Source organism: Acanthaster planci, linkage group LG03, assembly GCF_054643075.1.
Source record: "Acanthaster planci isolate LZ-2023a linkage group LG03, COTS_SCS, whole genome shotgun sequence".
Lineage (NCBI taxonomy): Eukaryota > Metazoa > Echinodermata > Asteroidea > Valvatida > Acanthasteridae > Acanthaster > Acanthaster planci.
The window spans coordinates 25660074-25683130 of record NC_141779.1 but is presented as its reverse complement, the minus strand read 5'-3'; the positions used below and the strand labels follow the sequence as shown (position 1 = coordinate 25683130).

Genomic DNA, 23057 nt, shown 5'->3' with positions numbered 1-23057 from the left:
GATAGCTAGGTATTTAAAATAATGAAACAAGCCAAATAATGCATACGTACCAGTACGATTCATGTGATGCCATAAAGTCCTGATTTATGCTATTGGTGCATATTTGCACCAAAGCCCCAATTAACGCACAGTGCAAAGGGATCAGATATTCCAGCTTTTCCTCGGATCAGCTGATTTCCTTGTTTTTCACTTCACACCCATGCCATTGAAAACTGAAAAACACTGTACAAAGTCTTGTGAAGATTCAAATTTCCTCGTTTTTTGTCAAAGTCCAAATTGCATACCTGTGAGTCAGATTAAGTAAGTTTCAATATTGAGTTGTAATTGCTGCTGTAATTAGCAGGTGTAACCTTCAGCATCACCACCATTCAACAGAAAATTCAATCACAAAGTACTATTGCTGTGAATAATAGTTGGAGACTTAGCCCTTACTATCTCCTGGTGGCCATGGAAGTTTCTTATGTATGATTGTATTTCTCAATTCCAATCTCTTTAGCTGTGCGACTCGGACGATGCCCTAAGAAATGCAAGCCTCAAGGTATGCCCATCCCTTCCCCACCCAAATCCCCCTCGGGGGAGTATATCGTCAATCCAGAGGAGAGTCAGATGAAGATGGAACAGCTGATTCTCAGTATCCATGAAGCTCAGAAGAAGACTCTATGGGATGGCTTCACATTCAGTGGTTGGAGTGACTATTTCCCCTCTACAGTAAGATTCAGCTTAGAAATCATTGATTATTACTAAATTAAAAGTTTGAGTAAAGAAAAACATATTTCTGTATCACATCCCAGGGGTTATGCATGTACATGTAGGTGAAGTTGCAAAGTTTATTAAACTGCTTGGTAAAACTCGTCCAATACCGTGTCAGGTTTTACCACACCCATTTTGGTACTAGTATTTAAGCAGTTTGCAACACCCTGTTGACTGAGGATTTACCTGTCTGTGGATGTAGTATTGCCAATGTTATAATTTCTAATTCTGGTCATGGAATTAGTCTGGACTGCTTTTGTAAGCGCAGACTAATTTCTCTCTCTTTCATTTAGAATTGGTTTATTTCATTTTGCTGATATTCTCCTCCAACTTTCAGATGAACAGAAATGGATGTGAGACTCAAACCAAGCTGATCACAGATCTAGTGACCAATAACTTCACTCCCTCTATCACCCGCATCATTGGATTTGCTAAGATGATCCCTGGCTTCTTGAATCTGGACAAAGACGATCAGATCATGCTACTCAAGGGGGGCTCATTAGAGGTTCTATTGGTTCGTTTGGCCCATGTGATTACAGTCAAGGATGGCATGTGTGATTTGATGGAATATCATAAGGTTAGTGAGTCACTTCTCTCATGAATGTATTTGAACAGTTTTTAGAAATTTGTTGTAGGGGGGTGTTAGATATACATTCATAAATACCTCAGACAGTCTCTGTATTAACATTTGCCGGCTGCCGGCTGAGATGTGATAATGCTCACTGCAGAAAACATTTGTTGGTAACTGGACACGAGACAGTTTACTCCATCCCTATTGGTCATGAGTCTGCGTGCCATGCAATGCGCAGAATATGCCACTCAAGCCAAGTCCATATACAAGGAGATTCTATTGGGCAACTTGCAAAAGGAACTCACTATTAAATGGACGGGGGTGTTCGGGAAAATGAAAGTAAACTTCTAGAACAAAATCATTCGAAATCCATCATATATTGACTTCTTTTGACTTTCTGACTAAAAAGGTATTTATGAATAGGAATAAATATGTGTTTGATCGGTCTTAAACATTAAGGCCAAGCACATTTTTATTCCCTAATGAAGTAATTCGTTTAAATTAGCCATGCTTCCTACGTATTTATTTTCAGCTTTGTATCAAAAGTTTCAATTAGTCAGTCAGCAAATAAGAAAAATTATGCTACAAATCATTAGACTCCAATCAAGAGTTGGTTGGGTTGGTGGGTTGGGTTGGTTCTGTTGATGATTGGTGAAGTGAAATTTCAAAAGTGATCCAAGACAGTGTTTTTGTAATATACATGTATGGATGGACCAAAAACACATTGAATAGGAGTTAAGATCTTATTATCCTAAGAATGGAACATTAAATCCAAGTTTATTCTGTTTGGTAAATGTTTTTATAACCTTGGTGAACAATTGCTGCTTCACCTACGGTACATTTTTTGGCCTGAGCAGTCGTTAGGTGTTAAAATACCATTGGTGAAGATTTGTATTTTTTCTACGTTTGTTTGTGTTTCTATACAGGAAATGTCAGAAGGTGGAATCAAAATGACACCACTTATTGAGATCATTCAAGATGTGATTGAGTTTGGCTTGAAATTCAAACAACTGGAGTTGACCAACTGTGAGGTGGCGCTCTTCACTGCTGTTATCTTACTATCAGCTGGTAGGTCATAAAGTCTCTCATTATCAGGTGTGTCTCTAGTGATCGGGTATGGCTTGACAAATTGCTTTGAGTAAACCCTCATGACCTCATTAGTGCTTTAGTTTCATTTCATTTCATTATCAAACTGATTTGAAATTGAAGTGTCAAATGACTCCGATTTACACCATTCACAGGTAATTGTGCCAATATAGGTCCATCTCGTTGCACTATTAAGTGCCATTTATCTTTTCAAAACATCAGAGATTACAACCTTAAAATTAAGTTTACATCCTGTGTATTTAGAGAGACATTTCCATGAAGTTTGATACTTCAGATGATGTGTGAAAAATGTTACAGTCAGAGGACAGAAAGGTCCGCTGTTTGCAACCTGTCTTCATAAAATGAGAGGATCTCTCTAATTACGAGGGAGATTTTTGAGGTATGCTGTTACTTAGAATCACTAGACAGAATCCAACATACCTGGTTAAGGCCTTCATTTTTTAAACATGAGCAAAATGTCCTTCCACTGTTTTGTATTTGACAGACCGGCCAGGACTACGAGTTCCAGATGAGATTGAAACATTACAGCTGCAGGTCGTTCAAGCTTTGCAGTCCCAAATCCTTCTGAATCACCCCAATGACCGTCTGGTCTTCCCTCGTCTCATGATGAAACTCTCTGACATCCGTCAGTTCAGCGTCACCAACTCTGACCGAATGATCAATGTCATGGACTCAAGAAGTTGAGGATGTCCTTCTTGTAAGCAGCAGGGCTTACAGACCCAAGTAGAACACTAGAATAGATGTCTGCGAATTTATTTTTCTTGTCTAAAAATCTTTAAAAATTAGTATATTTTGTGTTCACTTGAAGCACCTGGGATAAACTGTTTATTAGATCCCATTGCAGGTACTGTCCCTTATAAAGACCAACTCCAACGATGTTAACTTTTCTCATATTGAATCCAATCCAGAAGAGCCAAGTCTAATAAAAGTAGCGCATATCAATATCTCCCTTGCAATACACGTTTTTGTGTTAATAAAACACACTTTCTGTACCCATTTTTCCTGCGAGTCCAGTCCGGTATTGTAAAAGTGAACGTGTTGTCACTACTCATTAGCTTCTGATGAATATTGATTTTTGTGATGTATTACCGTGGAGAGGAAATACCACAGTGTGTGCGCTTTAGGCATGCATAGCACATGTAGCCACGGTCAACAGCATGAACTTGAAGAATGCCCTCATTCTTCGGAAACTCTAAGAGTTTCAATCCCAGTTCTAGAATTTCTAGTACATCCACCAATGACGCATGATTTTAGCATCATTGTAAATTATGAAGAAAGGAGCACAAACTCTCAACAGAAAAGAGATAATGCGGCACAGTAGACCCGGCGCACAGATCGATCCCCTCTACACAGTGCAGGCACATGTAGCTCCATGTTCATGTACATGTACGTTTGTAGTGGAACCTGTCGTGCCATGGATACCAGTTTCAATGTTTCCTCCAGTATATCATCATACAAAAAAAAAATGCAGACACTATCCAGACTAGATTTGGTAATGAATGTACAATTTATTACACACTGAACACAATAATAGTTCATTTTCAAAACTTTTAAAACCATTGGAGTTGGTCTTTAATGTATACCTTGCTGAAGAAAAGAACCGTAAGTGTAGTTTTGTTTGGCTGTGAGCCAAAATTTCCTTCAGCACACAATGCATTTTGGTATTTTTCTGTCACAGGATTGCTTATCAACATAAATATAGCTGAGTGGTGTAGCAGAATACCCAGCATGAGGTTAAGTCTGAATCCAACAAATAAAGGTTTTTCATTGGTCAACCTGTGTTACACCTTGCATAAAAGTCTGCTTTGGTTTTGACTTTCTAAGTTACATGTATAACTTTTCCAAAGTAACACACTCTTATTATGATTAACCTCAATTTGTGTTGCAGGCAAGCCAATACAAAGACTTTGTACTGCACTGGGTGTTTAGTGTTAACAAATTTTTCAAACATTTTCGTGTCTTGCCTATTGTTGAAATTGCCTTCACCCACTTGTTCAAAGCTGGCCTCTTAAATTCAGAGTAAAACACCCACATATATTCAACCATATGCCCTCCAAAATACCTCTGTAATTAAGCATTTCGTGAAAGAAAAGATAGCAGTATTTTCCCATGTATAAAGGAGGATCCTCAATTTCCTTTGCCATTAAATCCATGTACGGTACATGTATCAGGCATCAAGAGGTTTTACTTCCATCAGAACGTGCGGAGGGTTACCTTGATGACACATAGTGTTCTGTAGGAATCTAGAAAGTCAAGACGCCCCTTGTTGCCCCAGGATATTCCAGTGTTAAGGCCAATTCATACTTAGTGCGAAAGCAAAAATAAACTCAAATTTGTGACATCAGATCAACTATTCGCATTAAGAAACCGTAAAAGTTGAACACACTTCAAATTGAGGAAAATTTTGCTTCAAATTTGTCGTGACGTCAATTCACTTTGTTCTTGCATTTGCTAGTATGAACTGGCCTTTAGAGCAGTCCATTCTCAGAGCATTAGATTAAAGTATGACTGAGTCTCTCAATTCTCATTCAAACCTGTTGGGCATTAGCTACACATTATCAAGTTCGGGCCTAATCTCTTTCACTCTCTCTTTACTCACTAGTAATGGCAAGCTCGTATTTTATATGAATTTATAATACCGACATTTTTCCATGTTATTCTGATACTCATACAACCTTGTACTTTTGGACTGTTTTTCTTGTTTGTTTTTTGAAATTGCTCTTGAAAGGTGCTCATGTACATGTATAACACTGTAATATTCAATTGGAAGTGGCATACTGGAAATTGAGATCCTCTGCTGTCAAACATGTAAAACTTGGGATTGAAATCATGTTTACCCACAAGTGTAGTTGTGACTTTGGAGGCATATACTGACACAAAGATACCACTATTGAATGTTAGGCTGATTGTCGATGGAAAAGTGCTGCACCACAGAATATTTAAACACACATTTGGATCAAATTGGTGTTTACACATGTTGGAATTTGATGTGTATATCTTTGCACTCAGGTTACATTAACACATGATATGATATGTTTAATGTTTATAAGAGAACAGTGCACCGGAACGTAAATGCTGTCTTTACTGAACACTTGCTTTGGGTCTTTATGTGTCAAACCACTCATTTGTGAACTGAATTGCAGTAAATGTTGTGCAGTTGAAGCATTTTGTAGAGGGAGTGTCTCCTAATGTGTGGTCTTTTGGCCTCGCAGTATTTGTTTCTCATTCTAAGCAGGGGCCAATTTCACAGAGCTGCTTAAGCACAAAATTTGCTTAAGCGTGAAAATCCTTGCTGTTGCTTAAAAAACAAAGGTTACCAGCTCAAACTCTATTTGATTGACATGCTAACCAAGAGACAGCTAAATACAATCCCCAAACAATATACATCACATGGGGATTTGGCTGGTTACCTGATTTATCAAGCAAGGTTTTCTTGCACTTGAGCAAATTTTGTGCTAAGCATCTCTATGAAATTGGCCCCAGGTCTCATGGTTTTTTTTTAGATTTCAGAACTAATTGTACTTTGGAAAAGAGTCTAAGTTCACTGTGGAAATAGGGCATGGTCTAATTAAGGAGCCTTTGTCCCAAAGATAGCATTGATTATGCAGAGTAATTCATTATACTTTGAGCTGTGTTGAGCGTAATTCAGTGTCCTTTCCATCCAGTGGTCCCTCGGCACAATACAGTGCAGATGTAGTTGTTTTTGTTGTCTTCGCTGTTTTGTGTGTTTTGTTTTGTTTTTTTTGTTTTTACTTCTTCCACAAATTGGCGACTGTTCTTACAAATTTTGAATCAGTGGTTACTTGTACATGTATATGGATATTGTCACACTGAGCTGATCTTTGCCGGAATTGATGAATCTATGTTTCACACACACCATATCGCTTGTCTGTTAGTCTTTCTTGCTCTGATCTTGACTGTCACATAATTGTGCAATAGCCTGTAAGAGATAATGATGTCATCCCAGTGTTGTCATGTAGTTCAAGATGTTCCCTTGATGCAATTTTTCCCTAAAGACCTTATTCAAGACGGTTATGCACATCGAAAAAAATCAGTGATACAGTGAAACTTTCAGTTCTTTGGCCAGGAAAAGTAAGTCAACAAGAACTTATGTATTGTCAATGGCATTTTTTGGATTTCTGGTATGTCTTGTGTTTTTACAATTTGTGAGAGGTTTGTAGGCCTGACATTTTAACATTATAAAAGGAAATGGCATTTCTAAGCATTTCCCCCATTTAAAAGGTAATTTGTATCTTGCAAAACAATTATGTTCCACTGTTTCTTATGTTTTAGAATAATGCTGTGGCCCCTTTAGAAGTGTTTGGAGTCATTATTAGCTCATTAATTGCCATATACTTAAGGATTTTATTAGATTGCCTTGCTACAGAACCAAAGCTTTATGCATAATGTCCATATATAAATAATAAAGTATTTGACTAGTTTATTGGTCTTGTTGCAGTAGCCAACAAGATCAAAACTTGAAAGTTTCGGAGGTCATTATGAAAAAGTGGCATGTTAACTAATTCTTTGAATGTGGAATTTCAAGAACTATTTTGCATTGTAAACTCTAAAATGGTTGCTCACAACTGTACCGAGCCCAGTATGTTCACACACAAACAGACGTCCAACAGTTTGGACTTGACTATGAGAGTAAAATGTTACAGACAAGTTACCGCAGACAAGTTACCGGTACTGTGTATTGAAGTAATGTTAGGACAGGAAGCTAAGTATGTGATTTCTTGAAATACTCAAAAGGTCCACTCACACCAGTGGTCATTTTCATGAGGCTGCAAAGCAGAAGGATTTGATTGGATTACTAAACAAGGATGTGATGTGAATGCTTTACAATGTTCAGTTGATCATACTTGCCTCAAATTTGCCCAGAAATATTTTTACTTCACATTTTCATGAAATCATTTCCTTTTCTCAAAAGAGCTGGACAAAACACACATAAAATTGTCTTTGAATTTGAAAACTTTGACATCTGTGAGTTATACATGTTACTTGCCCACCTGGGAACTTGTGTTCATGAGTTTAATGAACTGTTAAAAAACTCTGGTTCATACTTCGTGCAAAAGTGAAATTTGAACATGATATCAAATATTAGTGCTGCAAATTAGCAAAAATTTAACACATTTCAACTCAAGCATATTTCACTGCAGATATTCATGATGTCAAATTGCAGTTGTTTTTTGTATTTGCCTGAAGTATGAACTGGCCTTGACGTGAATGTGGAGTGATATTCTCCATCAGTTGAATGCAGAAGTTTTGCCTTTTCAAAGTTTTGAGGACAGGCAACAGTTTCTTGGTCACTGTGGTGCTCACCATGAACAGTTTAATGCTTGTATTGAGTCATCCTACCGGTATTCATTGGTTTGGTATTGATGAGCACACAGGTACTCATGTATACAAAATGAGAATAATCTGGCAATGCTTTATAGAATGTGGAATAATTGGTTTAAGTTGTCATCTCTGTGAATTGGCTTAGATTTTGTTGTTGTTTTTTTAAATGTAATGTTTCACCCAATATTTGTGTACATTGCTGAAAATTATAATTGATAAAGTGTTGTACTGCTATATGCACTTCAAATTAAAAGCATAATTATTGTATATATGTATATTTTGTGGACCGAGCATTGTAACATAACACAAATAAAATATTTAAAAAAATATGACGTCATTGCATTTCCTGCCTGAATGAATGTTTTAAGAGTGAATAATATGTAATTGTAAGCAATTAAAAGTCTTTCATAATTGTAGAGATTTCTCCTGCATCCTTCAAGACAAATTGAAGTACATATGTACATGTATATTTGGTATAATTGGTCAGTCTCTCCCCGGCCACCCCGTCCCCGGCCCCCTGCTCGTCCGGTCCCCTGCTCGTCCGGTCCCCGTGCAGGCAATGACAAACTTTAATCTGCATATTTAATACATGCAAATATGTAGGCGTTCCCAATGTACTGGTTATTCATTAGAGTGTGTTGATGATATAAGGGTGTATCACATCCGGGTTTGTAGCTTTACAAGCACTGGCTGCCTGCGCATGTACATGTACATGTATACACATATGTACAGTACATGTACATGTACATGTACGTACATGTACATGTACATTTACAATGTGCATGCATATGATATGAATGCATGAGCTCTAGTATAGTACAGTCTGTTGACGTATTGGCGCGCTTTATGTGGAAAGTTGGTGGTTAACTGCTCCCCCAAAATGGAACTTTTAGGGCAGTTAAATGAGATTGAAAGATCTTACGAAGATTTTGACGATTTGGAGGTTAGTATAGATGCACTTTTGCTGACTTTGAGTGAAACATGGACTTGAAAACGCCTAAAATATTGAGCATATTGAATTCCGAAAATTGTTGCCATGCACGAGTCGCAGGCTCAACATTAACATGGCCCTATGCATTGCCAACGTGCACGTTTGTCATATGACTCATTTATGATCATCACCATTACTAACGGTTCGTTCACGATTGCAAAATTTTTCGCAATGGTTTCACTCTCAGTACCACTTGTCAAAATATGTATATATTTTTTTGAGTCAGGCCTATGTTTCGGGAAAGTAGGGCTTGACTTTGGTAATTTTTAGGGAAGGCCACTTTGTCTTTGGCCTGATTTTTCTACCTCCATGCTTGAATAAACCATGGACCTTTCTCCATGTCCTTCCTCCATGAATGAACCTTTTCGACGTTTGCACTGCATTGTGGGTGTGAATGACAAGCAAGCAATGCATTTTATGCACAACCCTATGGGGGAAGTGACCCAGTCGAAAATTAAGTTACAGTTTTCTACTAAATCTTTTTATGTATCTACTCATCAACTCAAAGATGCATGCATATTATCGGGTTATACAAGAAACATTTTCAAATACGTTTTCAAATATTTTTAAGAACAAATCAACCTTAATTGCCTTTTTCAAGGGCACCAGTCACTCGATCTACAGGCTGAAAATGAACGTGACTGGTCAAAGCGAGATGAATGAGCTGCAAGTCGGAATTTTTATTGGACAATACTGGAACATTAATATTCACAAATTAGTCAAAGCACGGTCCGGGACAAATAAAGGGTTTTGTTGGAAGGAATTCTCTGAATTTTCCTTCTCTGCCAAGGTTCAAACTTCGAAGTTTGTGAATATCTTCGTCCCAAATCAATAATGCAACACTTTGTCAGAAGTGGGTGGCTTGAATTTGAGTATGAAATAAAATGGAAATAATGTTTTGCAGATACACTTCTCCCATAGGGTTGTGCGTAAAATGCATTGCATGTATGTCATCCAAACCCACAATGCATTGTGAACGTGGAAAAGGTTTATTAGGTAGGCCTAAGCAAAAAGAGAGCGTAAATCAAGATCTCCAGGTGGGCAACTGTGTCCAAATATAATAAAACGTGATTTGTAAGGTCCAAGTTCCTCAGACTAACAGGGCACCAACATGATGTGACCAAGGCCAAATAGGCCCAGGACTAAAATATTAATTAAAAAAGGGGCATGGAGGCTAAATGCCAGTATTATGCTAAAACCTTCTGTTCCCCCCCCCCCCCGGTTTCCTGATTGACACAAATTTTCTGCGCGACCCTAAAATTTTTATCGGCAAGTTAGAAAAAATAAATTATGTGTTAGCCCCAACCAGCAGTAAAGTCCCAAACCCTCCCATTTCAATATGATATGGTTAGGCCTAGGGTTAAAAATTAAAAAAAATTAAAAATCCTGTTGTCTTTTCTGTCATTATACATCACCTCTGAACAACCTTTGTTCACATTAAAATACCTTTATTTATATGTTTTCCTTCTTACACTCATAATTTGCAACTTTTGAAAAGAAAGTTTTATTATTTTCACAAGTTCCCTGTGTGTTTCGCTGTTACTGTTGTGAAAACACATGTGCAAAGCTCAATGCATCAAAGCATAGAGGAAGGATGCAGAAGGAGTTTGAACTGCTCGGGCTATAACATCTGGCTACTTACTGCTTTCTGTCAGGTCCTGTATGTCCAGAGCCAGAGTGCAGCGATCGCTTGCTTTGCATCTGTTTAACAACTGTATACCATATGATCGCCGCCACAATTTTTTGGTGGTAATCTGCATCTTTAAACATTGTGTACTGAAGTATAGGACATTAAAATTCACTGACATGTATTTATTGGTGCTTAGTGTGATCTTATAACATCAAATTTAATGCTCCCGCAGTAGCTTGTGTTACGCCGTGTGCCCTAAATGTACATGTGCAGGTTTTGCCTTTAAAGAAAGCTTTCTGCTCGATTTTTTGGGGGAATAAGTAGCCATGTTGTTTACTTACAAGATTTTGTTCTGTTTGAATCATTTTTATTATGGAATTTGTACAAAATATATTTTTGAAGAACTCATGATCACCCCCTGTGATGGAGTAGTGCATCTTGTTCCATATGAACTGAGCTTTCCAGTGATGGTCAACATTTTGTTGGCTGGTCTTAGCTAACTTCGTACCATGTCTAAAAACCTGATGTACCAGAGGGAGTGGAATAAAATTACAAACTTCGCATGGATAATGGAACAGTGCATCAAACTAAACAAAACTTGATTCACTAATTCAGAATATGAAGAGTAGGCCGTACATCAGAGTTTTTTGTCTCTCTACATGTATTTCCTTGTCACAACAATAATTTGTATTTAATTTGCAAGTAAAACACTTCAACTATTGCAAGGATATTACTGGCCCCGCTTGTCCAGCTAACTTGCAAGCAGCAATCAGGCATTTTTTTATTGTTTTTCTATTATTCATCTGACTGGATGACGATGATCATCGAGCACTTTGAAGTGCCAGTTGCAACTTCTGTGTCCTTCCTCTAAGATCAAACCAATGATGCACTGGTCCTGCCGCACCGCATGCTGCCCATGCAAAAGAACATATAATGGAAATGTGGTAATCAGTCTAGTGCCGATATACTACACTCACTGTACATGCACATTATAACATTGTCGCTAGCCATGTGCCATTTCCAACCAGTAATCACCTAATTAAAGCCGGCTAGTAGCCAGCAACTAGCCGGTTACTAGCCCGCTTCACGCGTTGCAATATCTGTGTGCATCAATTGTGGGAGATTTTAAGACAGCTGATCGGGCTGGCAAGACATCAAAATACACTTTCAGTGTCTTTGCAAGCATCTTTAACCAAGGATTTTCATATTTTTAAAAGGCTTATGGACGTTTGTGGAAAAGGGGCACGGTAAATATAGGGCAAGGATAAACTGGCCATGAGGACGGGGCATCTCGGCCAGTGAGAAGGGTGGTGACGGCACTGGCCCTCAAACCAGCACCAGCAGCAAACTTTAAAAGTAGGTGTTAGGTGGTTAGGCCTATGGGGGATTGTGTAGGTCTATTTGTGCTTCTTTGGGACCCCTCCATTTTTATTCATACAAAACAGGTCAGTTCCCAAAGAGTGCAACTAAAGGTAATGTTTTGTCTTTTATGTAAACCCTGTTTTTTTGTAAAGTTAGTACTGCAGATTGTGAGAAAACCTGATTTTTGACCAACAACCCACCATGTGAACATGGTTATACATGTAGTTATTCCTTGATGTGTCATTTTCCAATACTCGACTCCATCTCAGGCATCATCTTTTTTTTTCCATCTGACTTTGAAGTTGCCAGCTCAATAATGGTACAGGAACATCAATTAAGATTAAAAGAGCAAAGTATTACAGTACTTCAATTTAATTTGAGCGCTTCAGGCCTACAATCAGGGATTGTTGTTGCATACGCAGGGCTCGAAATGGGGCTAATCATCACAGGAGCAAGTACGTGCTCCCTAGACAGCTGAATTTGTCACTTTTCGGGAGCAAGTAGTTCCCATACGATATTAAAGATATATGTGCAAGAAAAAAAGGAAAGACCCTGGTCCTTGCCGTTGCTTTTATTTAAATTAGTGACACTGGTAGTTTACGGCCTAGACTTTGGCAGATACTAAAGCTTTGATGGAGTTGTTATTTTTGCGGGTTGCATGCGACGTACAACTAGTAGTAATAAGTACATGACCAGCTGGAATCTCAAACGTGCTTAGCGATTCTACGCAAAAAGTTGGGCACTGGGCTTTTCTAACGTGCATATATACACGCAGATGTAAAGTGAACTAACCGCAGCAATCTAGTGTTTTTGAAATGAGAGGATTAGGCTGAGACTTTGGTTTTGCTGGTTCCAGCTATTTTGGAGCATGGTTCAAAACCACATGTTCAAGCTATGACTGGAACCAGCGAAACTGAAGTTTAAGCCGAATCCACTCGTTTCGCTTGAATTTACACATGAGGGGTCAGTTTCCATACAATCGTGACACTAGCAATGGGTATGCATATGTGTACATTCATGTGTGTGCATGCATAGTAAACAAAATTTTACCGTGTTATTGTTCCGTGACAAGGCTGATCTGAAGTGAAATGAAAAAGGTTCAGGTATTTTTCATGACAAAAGTAGAAACAAACAGTAAAAATGTTCAGGTACATGGAATCAAACCGGCTTAAGTACTTGCGCCCGTCATTATGATTTACAGGTGCATTTCTGAGGCAAACGGGCACATTTTAGCTACAGTACCTGCACCTGTTAATTTCGAGCCCTGGTACGAAGCCTGAGATGGAGACAAAGTTGTTTATTGGAAAATGACCATTTGGAAAATTCATGTAACCCTGCTTTTGACCCCAGAAGTTTGCAGTGGATGATATGATGTTTCACCCTATCCTTACTTTACAGTGTTCTCCTGTCCATGTTGAGCTGACCAAGCGAATGAAGAAGACTCTGTATTCAGGAAGAGCAGATTCTGAGGGAATTTCTCTGCCACTTACTGGTACTGGCTCCAAACTGTTAAACCATCGTGTTGTGTGATTTTTTCATGTACATGTAACAGATTCATTTCTAAATCTCTCAAGTTTGTTAAACAAAAAAGGTTTGCGGGTGCACCATGTGGGAAATATCTCTTTTGTGAAGAGGTGTGGTTCTAAAAAGAACTGTTGAGAACAGGTCTTTTAAGAAACCACACCTCTTCACAAAAGAGATATTTCCCACATGGTGTACCCGCAAACCTTTTTTTGTTTAACACTCCCACCATGCAAAGCTTCAAATCTTACTCAAGTTTGTGTTTGTATCTCAAAAGTTGAGTTTTGTGGGACACGACAAGTATGTACTGAAATGACAATACATAAGACCAGCGTATCCATGTTGTGTCCATACTCCACAACACCACACTGCTACAAGTATTACAGCTTTGTGATTGACAAAGCAAATAATCATTTTAGTTGGACTGAGTACAGTGTGAATAATTGTTTAAAATTTTACGACGTGATCATAAGAGCATATGGAGAATCTTGTTCTGCATTGACCTTGCATTTGCACCTTTATGTCCAAGGGATTTCAAGAATTGAAAGTTCGCTTTTACGCATCTTTTGAAATGCATACTGCAGCAGTACACTACCTGCTGAGTTGTGTGTTTGTTGAACAGAGAGAACATGGCAAACTTTACCTGATATCATGTTTCTTCAACTGTGATCATTGGGTTACTAACTTCAAATATTGTTCTTGTGATGAAATATTATTGTCTTGTTTCTTTACAGACATTGTGGTAGAGTTATTTGAGAATGTTGACCAGGGTCATCTTGGCCAATTGAGTAAGAGACATGTGGCAAACTTCACCAGGTAAATTATCATCCATGCTGTCTCTTTGATTTCAACCTTATTCATGAGACGGTCATATTGAAATTGAAAGTGAGGTGAACTCTTTATTTTGGAACTCAATCAATGAAATAGATAAAATGAAATTTAATGACAAATTAGCACTTTTCTACTTTGATGAACAGTTTTCATAATTATGAAAAAAATACCTTAGTATATGTAAACCAGTTTTCGAAAAGAAAATTGAAAGGGAGACTCATGCTAGTGCTAAAACAGTTTGATACCATCCCATTCAACTGTGAACTATTTGTAAAACAGATTTGAAAAATGAAATAAGAAATGGTTTCCTCATGAATAAGGTCTATTCTGTGCCTCTCTGCTTACTTTGTCATCAGGTCATGTACATTTACTTGCTGTTTTTTGTACAGTTTGAAAGATGTATAAAGGAGTTAATATTTAACCGTAACTCCCAAGTTTCTTTTACCGGCACTGGACCATATCCATTAAAATCCAACATTACCTATGCATCCAAAATGCATGCTGGAAGTCTAACACTGACGTGATGACCTCAGTTAAGTGATGTATGATACACGGCTCACATGATGTCATCGGTGCTGTTGTTATGACGAAATGCACTGAATGCCCCCAACAGTGCTTCAGGCCCTCTTGACAAAGTCCATCAACATCTCCCACAAAGGAGGAATGGATTTTGATGGATTTGGTACTGTTAAGGAATAGATTTTGATGGATTTGGTACAGTTGGTGGTAATACATGCAATCTGTTTCCATTTTGACCAACATTCAGGAGATCCAATGCCAGCCAATGTAGTCTCCTTCTTAGCATGATGTATGCTCAGCGACTGAGAGAAAGTAACCCTGAATATGTGACGAGAATCAAACCTGCTGAACTGTTTCTAGTGTCAATGGTAAGCCATTCTATACTTTACAATTCAGTTGTTTGTCACTGGATAAGCTAGCTGTATAGTTGTGAGTGGGAATGCAACTTGATGTAATCAACCATTGGGGTCTAGATTTGATCGGTCATTGCACCCTGATAACTAGAGTGGTGTTGTACATGTACACATAGAAAAATAAGGAAACCTTGGAGTGCTTGCTTCCAAATATGGCCCAGTAAGCAAAGTTTGTATTGATCTGTCACAGATGATTGCTACCAAGTTTCTGTATGATGAAGGGGAAGAAGAGGAATTATACAATGACCAATGGGCTGAAGCAGGTAAGAATGCTGCACACCTTTCCTATTTTATTCTGTTGGGTTTGTATTCGGACAGTCAAAGATACTTTGAAGGTACAGTCCGTCCTTTGCTATTTGTCCATTATGCTCGTTTGAGGTAATAAATGCCTCATAATCTAAAGAAGGGTGTTTATCAACTAACCTCATAAAGTTTCAGCTCAGCGAATGTTATATATTTGAAGAGAGATAATATTCTGGGATCTTGATTTCAAATGAAAAGTTAAAGAGTCATGCTTTGAATTGTGCCCAATTTAGTATCCAGTGTATGTCTGATTCAGGCAACTGCAACTATATGATGTTGCTTGCTGAGCCAATGAATTACAGCAACTATTTTGTCAACACTTGCGTACACTTTGCAGGATCAAATAATAAAACACTTTCCAGTAATGCATCTTTAAGCACACTGTTTGAAATGGCCTCCTTTCATTGCTTTTTTTCAAAATGACAGCTTATTTGAAAGAATTATTCCACAGGGAGTTCAGTCCCATAACTATCTTTAAACCAACAATGCTTCTTAACATTCATTTCATCAGTTTATGGACCGCTGTAAATGTTGGACTCTACCTTTTACAGCCAATACTGAACTTCAAGATTTTCAAAATCTCTGTCTGGCTTGATTTGATTCTACCACCCTTGCCATGACACAGTTTTTGATTCAGTAAAGAATCATGCATTATGCTATCAACTAAAAAGTGGACATACCTTTATTTACTTTGAACACGAAAGAAATTTGAGCAGCTGGGATTACAGAGACAAAGCTAAGGATGAAAATGAAACAAGTTATGAAAACCCCTTTAATTTGTTACAAATTTTAGCGTTCTAGTTCTCATCAATCCTTTCAGGCATATTTTTCAGAGGTGTTCAAAAACCCTAAAGTTTTTACTTACTTCTCACTGCAACTAATACAAGTGAAAGCGTTCTTTTTCAGGAAGTTGTGAATGTCAGAGTAATGACTATTTCTGTGGCATTTTCATTTAAGTTGCTCTCTTTTTTCCCATTTTCAGCAAAAATTGATGTGAACCGAGTGCATGATCTGGAGAGGGACTTCTTGGCTGCTATTGTAAGTTTTGTCTTATAAGGATTGTGAGATTGAAAACAGGTTATTCTGTGTCAGATCTGAAAGGCCAAACTGCATTAAACTGGGCAAAACACCTGGGCTGGTCAAGCATAAAAAGACATATATACATATGTGGCTGGTACACATGCACACATGGACAGGTTCTTGTACAACAGATGAACAGATCATCTCTATTTGACTTCCCTATCTTTAGACAGACATTCAGAGTTGAGGTCTCTTTCAATTAAGGACCAGTAGTTAACTTGTGGTTGGATTGTGTTACTTCTAGCACATAATGCAGTGAAGTTGAAGTGCAAAGGACTCTAGTCCACCGTTGTTAGGTGATAGGTCCACAGATATGAGAAAAGTTGAAAAAGTTGTTTACTAGTGACATACTAGTAATATAAGGGGTCCACTCTGCACTGTGTTATTAAAACCAGCAATGGCAACTAATGATGTGCTGGTCACAAATAGTCGCCTAGACTACTTCAGCGGTCGTTTACTAGCATGTATTTGTTCAGAGTTAATCAGACTGTTTTACTATGGTCCTTGATCGAGCTCCACCAAAGTGAGAATTTGATCAGAAGTTCAATCACCTGTAACTCACAAATCACATGACCAAAAATCAGATTTTTTAGTTTCTCATAAGATCAACAGCAAATCTGAGATTTGCCCCCAAAATTGCAAGTGTTTGACTTGATGTGGAAGGACCCAAACAGAATGCTGAAGTATCAAATATTATTTCAGGTACCAAATTGTGTGCATTTGACTGGCAGTGTGCTTTTGACGTAAAATGTTGTTATTAAAGCAAATTCTGAATTCTTAAGTCTCTTCTTCCCTTGTTTTTCTTTATTTTTCCAGGCTTTCTATAACAAGGTTCTTGTTACAGGGTAAATTGGCTAAGCCCAAGAACCTTGTTGTAATAAGAGAGATTTTATTTGCTTTAATTTATTTTACCTAGGACTGGAAGCTTCTGGTTGACCCACTGGAATTCTATGAGTTTCTGCTTGGAATAGAGATGAGGTTGGTTTGTTTTGTTTCTAGTGTTATTTAACAGTCATATTTTTAATAACTCAGTAGATTTTTGTTTGTTCATTTGTTTGTTTTTGTATTTTGTCATCATGCATTATATAATTTGGAATTGGAAATTGTTTCATGTTTTTTTGTGTGGGCTTTGCACATCTGTCTCAGGATTGCACTGAGTGAAGGCAGAAAGAGAGGCTGGTATACGTACACAGACCTGAGTATCGTGATGCAGCACCCAGCCTGGTATAAAGTTTGCTGCTGTGTGCTGGAACACTTGGTCAAGGTAAGGTTTGCTGATTTGTCAAAAGCATCGTAAATATCAAACTTCCCAAATAGTGAAATATTTTCATATCCCTTTTATCTCTGGCTTGTTTCGTGGTTTTTGCTTTGCCTTTTTTAAACATTAAAACAGACACTGTCAGTCTTATCTGCTTGTTACAAAAGCAAAAAATGACTTACTGTGGAACGCTGCTATAATGAACACGACAGGGTCCACGCTAAATGTTCGGTACAGTGGTCATTCGGTGTAGCAAAATTAACTGCTGAACATTTTGTTGCCATGTTGAATAGCGCCCTCTCTTGTCTAACTGAAGTGCACCGTCTTGTGATACTGTGAATAGTTGTTTTCATGCTGTTGCATTCATGGTTGAGGTTTCTAGAAATGTATCTGTTAATTATTTTAAATCTTGAGCTACAAAATTAATATTTACATTGCCCTAAAAGTCGTGAAGCTACCACTCAGGATCGATCTCTGACACATGCTGTGGTGAATCTCGGTTGATTTGCAACTGCGTAATGTTCGGTAGGTTTTGTGCACAAAATACTGGGGGCCAAGGACGATGTTCGGTACAGCCGAATTTTCGGTACAGTGGTGTTCAGTATAGTGACGTTCCACTGTACTTTAACTGAATTTTGACATTCATTGGTAATTTATCTGTTTTCTTTGAAGAGGTCAATATGGCCAACCCATATATGGCCAACTCATACATGGTGTTGTATGTATGCTGGCATGGGCCACATACACAAACTTTCACTACTAAATGCACAGGATGTGCGCAGTGTGGATGGCATGAGATAAACACCAATGTGGATGATGGCGGATTATTAAATGAGTGCTATTTTCTCTCCATTTCTAGCAGGTTTCCTTAGTTCTGTCTCTTTAGAGATTTGTAATGGTGTTGGTCAGCAGTCAGTGCGCTACCTACAATAATGACACTGCCTTTGTTGCATGCATACTGCACTTTTTAACACGCCCAGAGATTGTTGAGACCTTCTTTGATTGATAGTCTTGATGCTGAAATTCTGTTGTTAACTACAGGTGATCAGTCTGTGTACGCTCATCTATAGCCTGTGCGCCGCTACTACCTTGTGGTCTGCATTACTTCTCCACCAGACTAGCATTCCTTCTCATCCAATCAATGGATGCCTACCCTTACCACTTGGGCCCCACTTAGCTAAGTCTACAGAGCCCAACCTTGTCCCCAACCATCTTCTCTTTGATTTGTTACACTTGTACCTACACCAAAACCCCAGAATGACCCAAGTCTTGTCTCCTGACTCCCCTGCCTCACACTGTCATGTGCCTTGGTATGAACAAGAACATCAAGCCTTGTCAAGAAATGGTCGGCTGGTTTGGTCATCTGAAGAGGTTGCCCAGGACACTGTTGCTGAGGAGCCGATGGACATGTGTCGTCATTGCTTGGAGCAACAGGGGTGTGAAGACAGTAAGCTACAGCCATATTGCAGAAAGTTTCCCTCTCTCAGTTCCTGGTCCCAGGGTTACCATAGCCTGTCAACCAAGATAACCAGGTTAAGAGAAGTTCTAGTCCTGTTCTACAGTGCCTTACTAACTGCTTGGTCAGACATTCCACCTGTTACAGCCTTCTGGTCTGACCGTGACATACTCAATCAAAGACTATCTTCCAGACTCCTTGACCCTCTTGAAATGTGCATACATTGTCGACAGGAACCAACAACCAATCAGAGCTCTTCCCACAGTGCCTTGGGGCAAGGCCATGTAGCCTGTTGCCAGATGGTGGGGAATATCAAGCAAGAGGTACCGCATCAAGTGCTTAAATGCTCCAAAACAACCTGCAGGGGTAGAGAAAGACTTCTGCCTCCCATTCCGTCAGATCAGAAGATTGGTTTTAGGACCAGCTCTGAAATTTCAGTCACAATGTGAGGATGAACTGTGAGGTATCTCAAGCCCTGAAAGAAACAAAATGGAGACGTCTTCCTGTACGATACTTAATCAAGTAGTCAGCTTGCTCGTTATGTGGGAGTAACCACTCATTGTATTAACAGTGCATGCATATTTCAATCGGAGGATGGTGTGATTTTTTTCCCAGTAAATGTGACCTACTATTCCAACATCAGGCTGACGTAGGTAACTTCATATCTCTGAAGTAGTGGAAATTCCACTGCTCATGTTCATGGGAGTTCCACATCCATCATTGCCTGTGATTACCCAAGCTTTCTGTAGACAGAATTTAGACCTTTTATCACTCTGAAGTGTTTAGAATGTGGAAGAGAGAAATTGTCAAACGTTACAATTTCATGCTTCAGCTTGGTTTTGGAAAGGTTGGTCACAAACAAGATTCTGGGTTGTTTCACTGCATTCCATTTTAATTGAAAGCATTTGGGAAAAAATGAAGACTTGACAGTTCTAAATGCTGAGACCATCTCCTTTTCACTGGCAGTGTTTTCCTCCACCTGGTGCAGAAAAACAAAACAGTACTTCCTAGCAGTTGCATATTGCATTGAGGATTTAGATGATGTCATGTGTGGCCTGTCGTGACAAAATGAGTGTAAAGTAGCACTCCACTTTTTTCCTATTATGTCAGTTTAAAGTAAAAAATTGAAGGGAAGGTAAGTAGATGGGTTTTGTAAACTTTAGATAGACTAAACCATCTAGACTAACTCCAAATTTCTAGCAGAATGATATATTTAAAAATGTCATTTTTTTCCAATTTTGACAATAGCATATTTCATGGCATAGCATTTTTTCATTTTTTGCCTGGTCAAAAATGTTGGAACAATGTCAGAAATGAAGACACAAAGACGCCAGAATAATGTCACATTGTCACCCGTTTACCTTAAGTGTAATATGCCATTGGAAAAGCTCTCTTTCTGTTGAATTAAAAGACCAATATCTTAATTTTCAAAAATTCTGACGTCATGTTGATAGGTCACATATTACAAGAGTAAGAGTATATTTCCCTTTAACGTCCATACATTTTCTTTTCCATTGATGAATTTAGAGTGTATACATTTGCTGGTGTCATATAAGATTCACTCGTACAATGGAATTTTGGAACATTCTAAAATATTTGTTTACCCTTGTTTCACATGAGTAACTAATTTCTGTGGAAATACAAGTCTTCCATAAATGTTGTTGAAGGCATCATTGTTCTCAAAATAGGTTAATTTTATGCAAAATGAGCTATTGTAAATCATTTTTCAATAAGAATCATGACACATAGGTGTATTTATTCACATTTACTGTTGGAGTTTCTTTATCTGTTAATTGCTATAACACACCAATATATCCCAGTATATCTCATTTCAATGTATTTGTATATATTTGTTGTCGTATATCCTGACCTGTAGATTTTAACTACTAATGGGCATGGCATTACCATATATTTTAGTTTACTCACCGCAAAGGAACAGCGCCAACATTAAAGTACATATTTAACCAATAAGAGTAAATTTGGTTAAATTAGCTCGAATCCTGACCTCAGTGTTAATACAAAGCTGGAAATAATAATGCTGGCAAGTTGTATTGTTTACTTTAGTTTCTAACCAAGAACATTTCTTCAGTGTTTTGTTGGTTAGCATCTCACACCAGGCATTGCTAGTTTGCCATGTCTGCCTACTGTACACATGGAAAGTGAAACAGTTGCAACAAATACCAGTTGTCAGCATGTGATGGCCTTATTTGTACACATTGAAAACACTATTGCATAATTTACAATTATGTGGGAGAATTTGTACTTCTCAATTCTAAACAAGATTGGTGCGTAACTTTTCATGGGTAAGGTTGAAAACTTCTCAAATGATTTGTTTGGGTTGAATGATTCAATGCATGTTACATTAATGGAATCATTGTGTACAGTGTAATTGCATAATTTTATGAATGTATTGCTTTTTTTCTACACAGACTTATAGACAGTGGTTCTACAGTAGTTTTCAAACTTGTGTTAAAGGAAGTACAAGGTTAAGATTTCTATGAAGTCTTGTGTTTCTTGGAGTGCAATACGTATGCTGAATTAAGTATTCTTTTGGAAGTGCAGTTCCAATTTTGAAAGTCAGGTCTGGGTTATATAAACAGGTTTTAGCTTTCTTAGCCCTTTGATAGACCTCAGTAATGATGATGTCATCATTTATATGTGTGTGGAATCATTTGGTACTAAATGAACTGTGGGTCCCACTGGCTCTCTTCGGTTTGTAAGTGACTTGGTCATACACATGCACGCACCAGTGATTGCAAGCTTCCATTGGATTAACACTGAAGTTACACACGTTAACTTCCTGTTCCGTTGTTCCACATAGCTCCATATGCAGTGGGTGTGGTTTAAAGTGGTGACGTCACACTTACAAACTAGATAGGAAAGTGTACATATACACGGAGTCTGATGTAGATAAGTAGTCATAATTGCAGTGCCATGTAACTTTTGATGTGCAGTATTATTTCAGTCCATTGCTCTCTTTGAGTGTTCATCTCAAATTTCGTAGCCCATTTTCCACCAAAGATAAAATTTCTCTCTGGTGTTTCTGGTTTTGTGTGTCAATTGTGAAGCTCCATTTAGTTCCTTCATTTTCTAAGGAAGGCCATATTTATTTCATGTCATTACTGAAATTTGCCATATCCTGTATTATTTTCATACAGCAGTTTTTGTCTTGCTTTCTTTCAGGAAATACAAAACGTTTCCAATGTGTTAAGTACGGTTTTCCGTCTAGGCTTAATTTTTTCAAAGTACATGTACTTGTGTACTTATAAGAGCTTTTAGTACCGCAGTGCTGTATTGTTTTCATGTTTCAGTCAATAAAGATGTAATGGGATTGTTGGAAAAATAACATTTTATTTTTGTGGATATCGTTAATTTTTTTACTGTTTCATTGTTTTGAGGTAAATTGCTTTGAGGCATTGATTTTCTGTGTTATTTTAAACATTGTTGGGGAAACCGGAGCTTCTATTATTTTCTGGAATTCTCATGAAATGAATTTTTTCCAAATGAGTTGAAATGGGGATAAAAGTTCATTCTGCCCCTTGTCGGATGTTAGAAGTCTTTGTAAGGGGCTGCTCGCTGAAGTATTTGATGGATACAAGATATCTTACAAACGCGTGCACAATTTTTATTTACTGAAATCAAGAATCGAAAACACTGATTTCCCCATCAGGTATCAACCAAAGAAATAAAACGGGTATTTTGTGTCTGCGACCTGGAGGAGTAGTACCCCTGTAATCAGTGTGGTACTCCACAGTGCTCGCGCGGTTACTTGTAAAGCGCCCTCATGTGAAGGAAATTATGTCTGCATTGGATTAGTCAAAGTCATCTCTGTAGGGGTGGCTTAGGTACCTGAAGTTCTGAAAACCAAAAAGTAATTTATGAACTCACTTCATCTTTGTAAAAATGTCTTGATATGATTAAT

The 23057-nt window shown here is 38.0% G+C and overlaps 2 protein-coding genes across 6 annotated transcripts in view; both read left to right on the top strand.

Moving 5' to 3' along the window:
* LOC110981065 (nuclear hormone receptor E75-like) overlaps nucleotides 1–8103 on the top strand; it is a 36990-nt gene extending 28887 nt beyond the window's left edge. For all 5 annotated transcript variants that reach the window (XM_022238258.2, XM_022238256.2, XM_022238262.2 and 2 more), the window contains 4 exons: nucleotides 497–708; nucleotides 1088–1327; nucleotides 2248–2389; nucleotides 2913–8103. In XM_022238258.2, coding sequence (XP_022093950.1) covers nucleotides 497–708; nucleotides 1088–1327; nucleotides 2248–2389; nucleotides 2913–3112 — 794 coding nt within the window. In that variant the 3' untranslated portion in view covers nucleotides 3113–8103. The remainder of the gene's footprint in view (nucleotides 1–496; nucleotides 709–1087; nucleotides 1328–2247; nucleotides 2390–2912) is intronic.
* A 442-nt stretch (nucleotides 8104–8545) lies between these two features.
* Nucleotides 8546–22481, top strand: LOC110981075 (protein CNPPD1-like). Its single transcript, XM_022238298.2, has 9 exons — nucleotides 8546–8714; nucleotides 13153–13246; nucleotides 14010–14091; nucleotides 14873–14993; nucleotides 15229–15301; nucleotides 16324–16379; nucleotides 17338–17399; nucleotides 17568–17685; nucleotides 18721–22481. Exons 1-9 carry the CDS (start codon nucleotides 8652–8654, stop codon nucleotides 19582–19584), a joined length of 1533 nt encoding a protein of 510 aa, XP_022093990.2. The 5' UTR covers nucleotides 8546–8651; the 3' UTR covers nucleotides 19585–22481.
* The last annotated feature ends 576 nt before the right edge of the window (nucleotides 22482–23057 follow it).

Coding starts and splice junctions, on each gene's coding strand:
- LOC110981075 (XM_022238298.2), top strand. CDS start 8,652: ATGGAACTTTTAGGGCAGTTAAATGAGATTGAAAGATCTTACGAAGAT. Junction 8,715..13,152: donor AAGATTTTGACGATTTGGAG/GTTAGTATAGAT, acceptor CTTACTTTACAG/TGTTCTCCTGTCCATGTTGA. Junction 17,400..17,567: donor CTGCTTGGAATAGAGATGAG/GTTGGTTTGTTT, acceptor CATCTGTCTCAG/GATTGCACTGAGTGAAGGCA.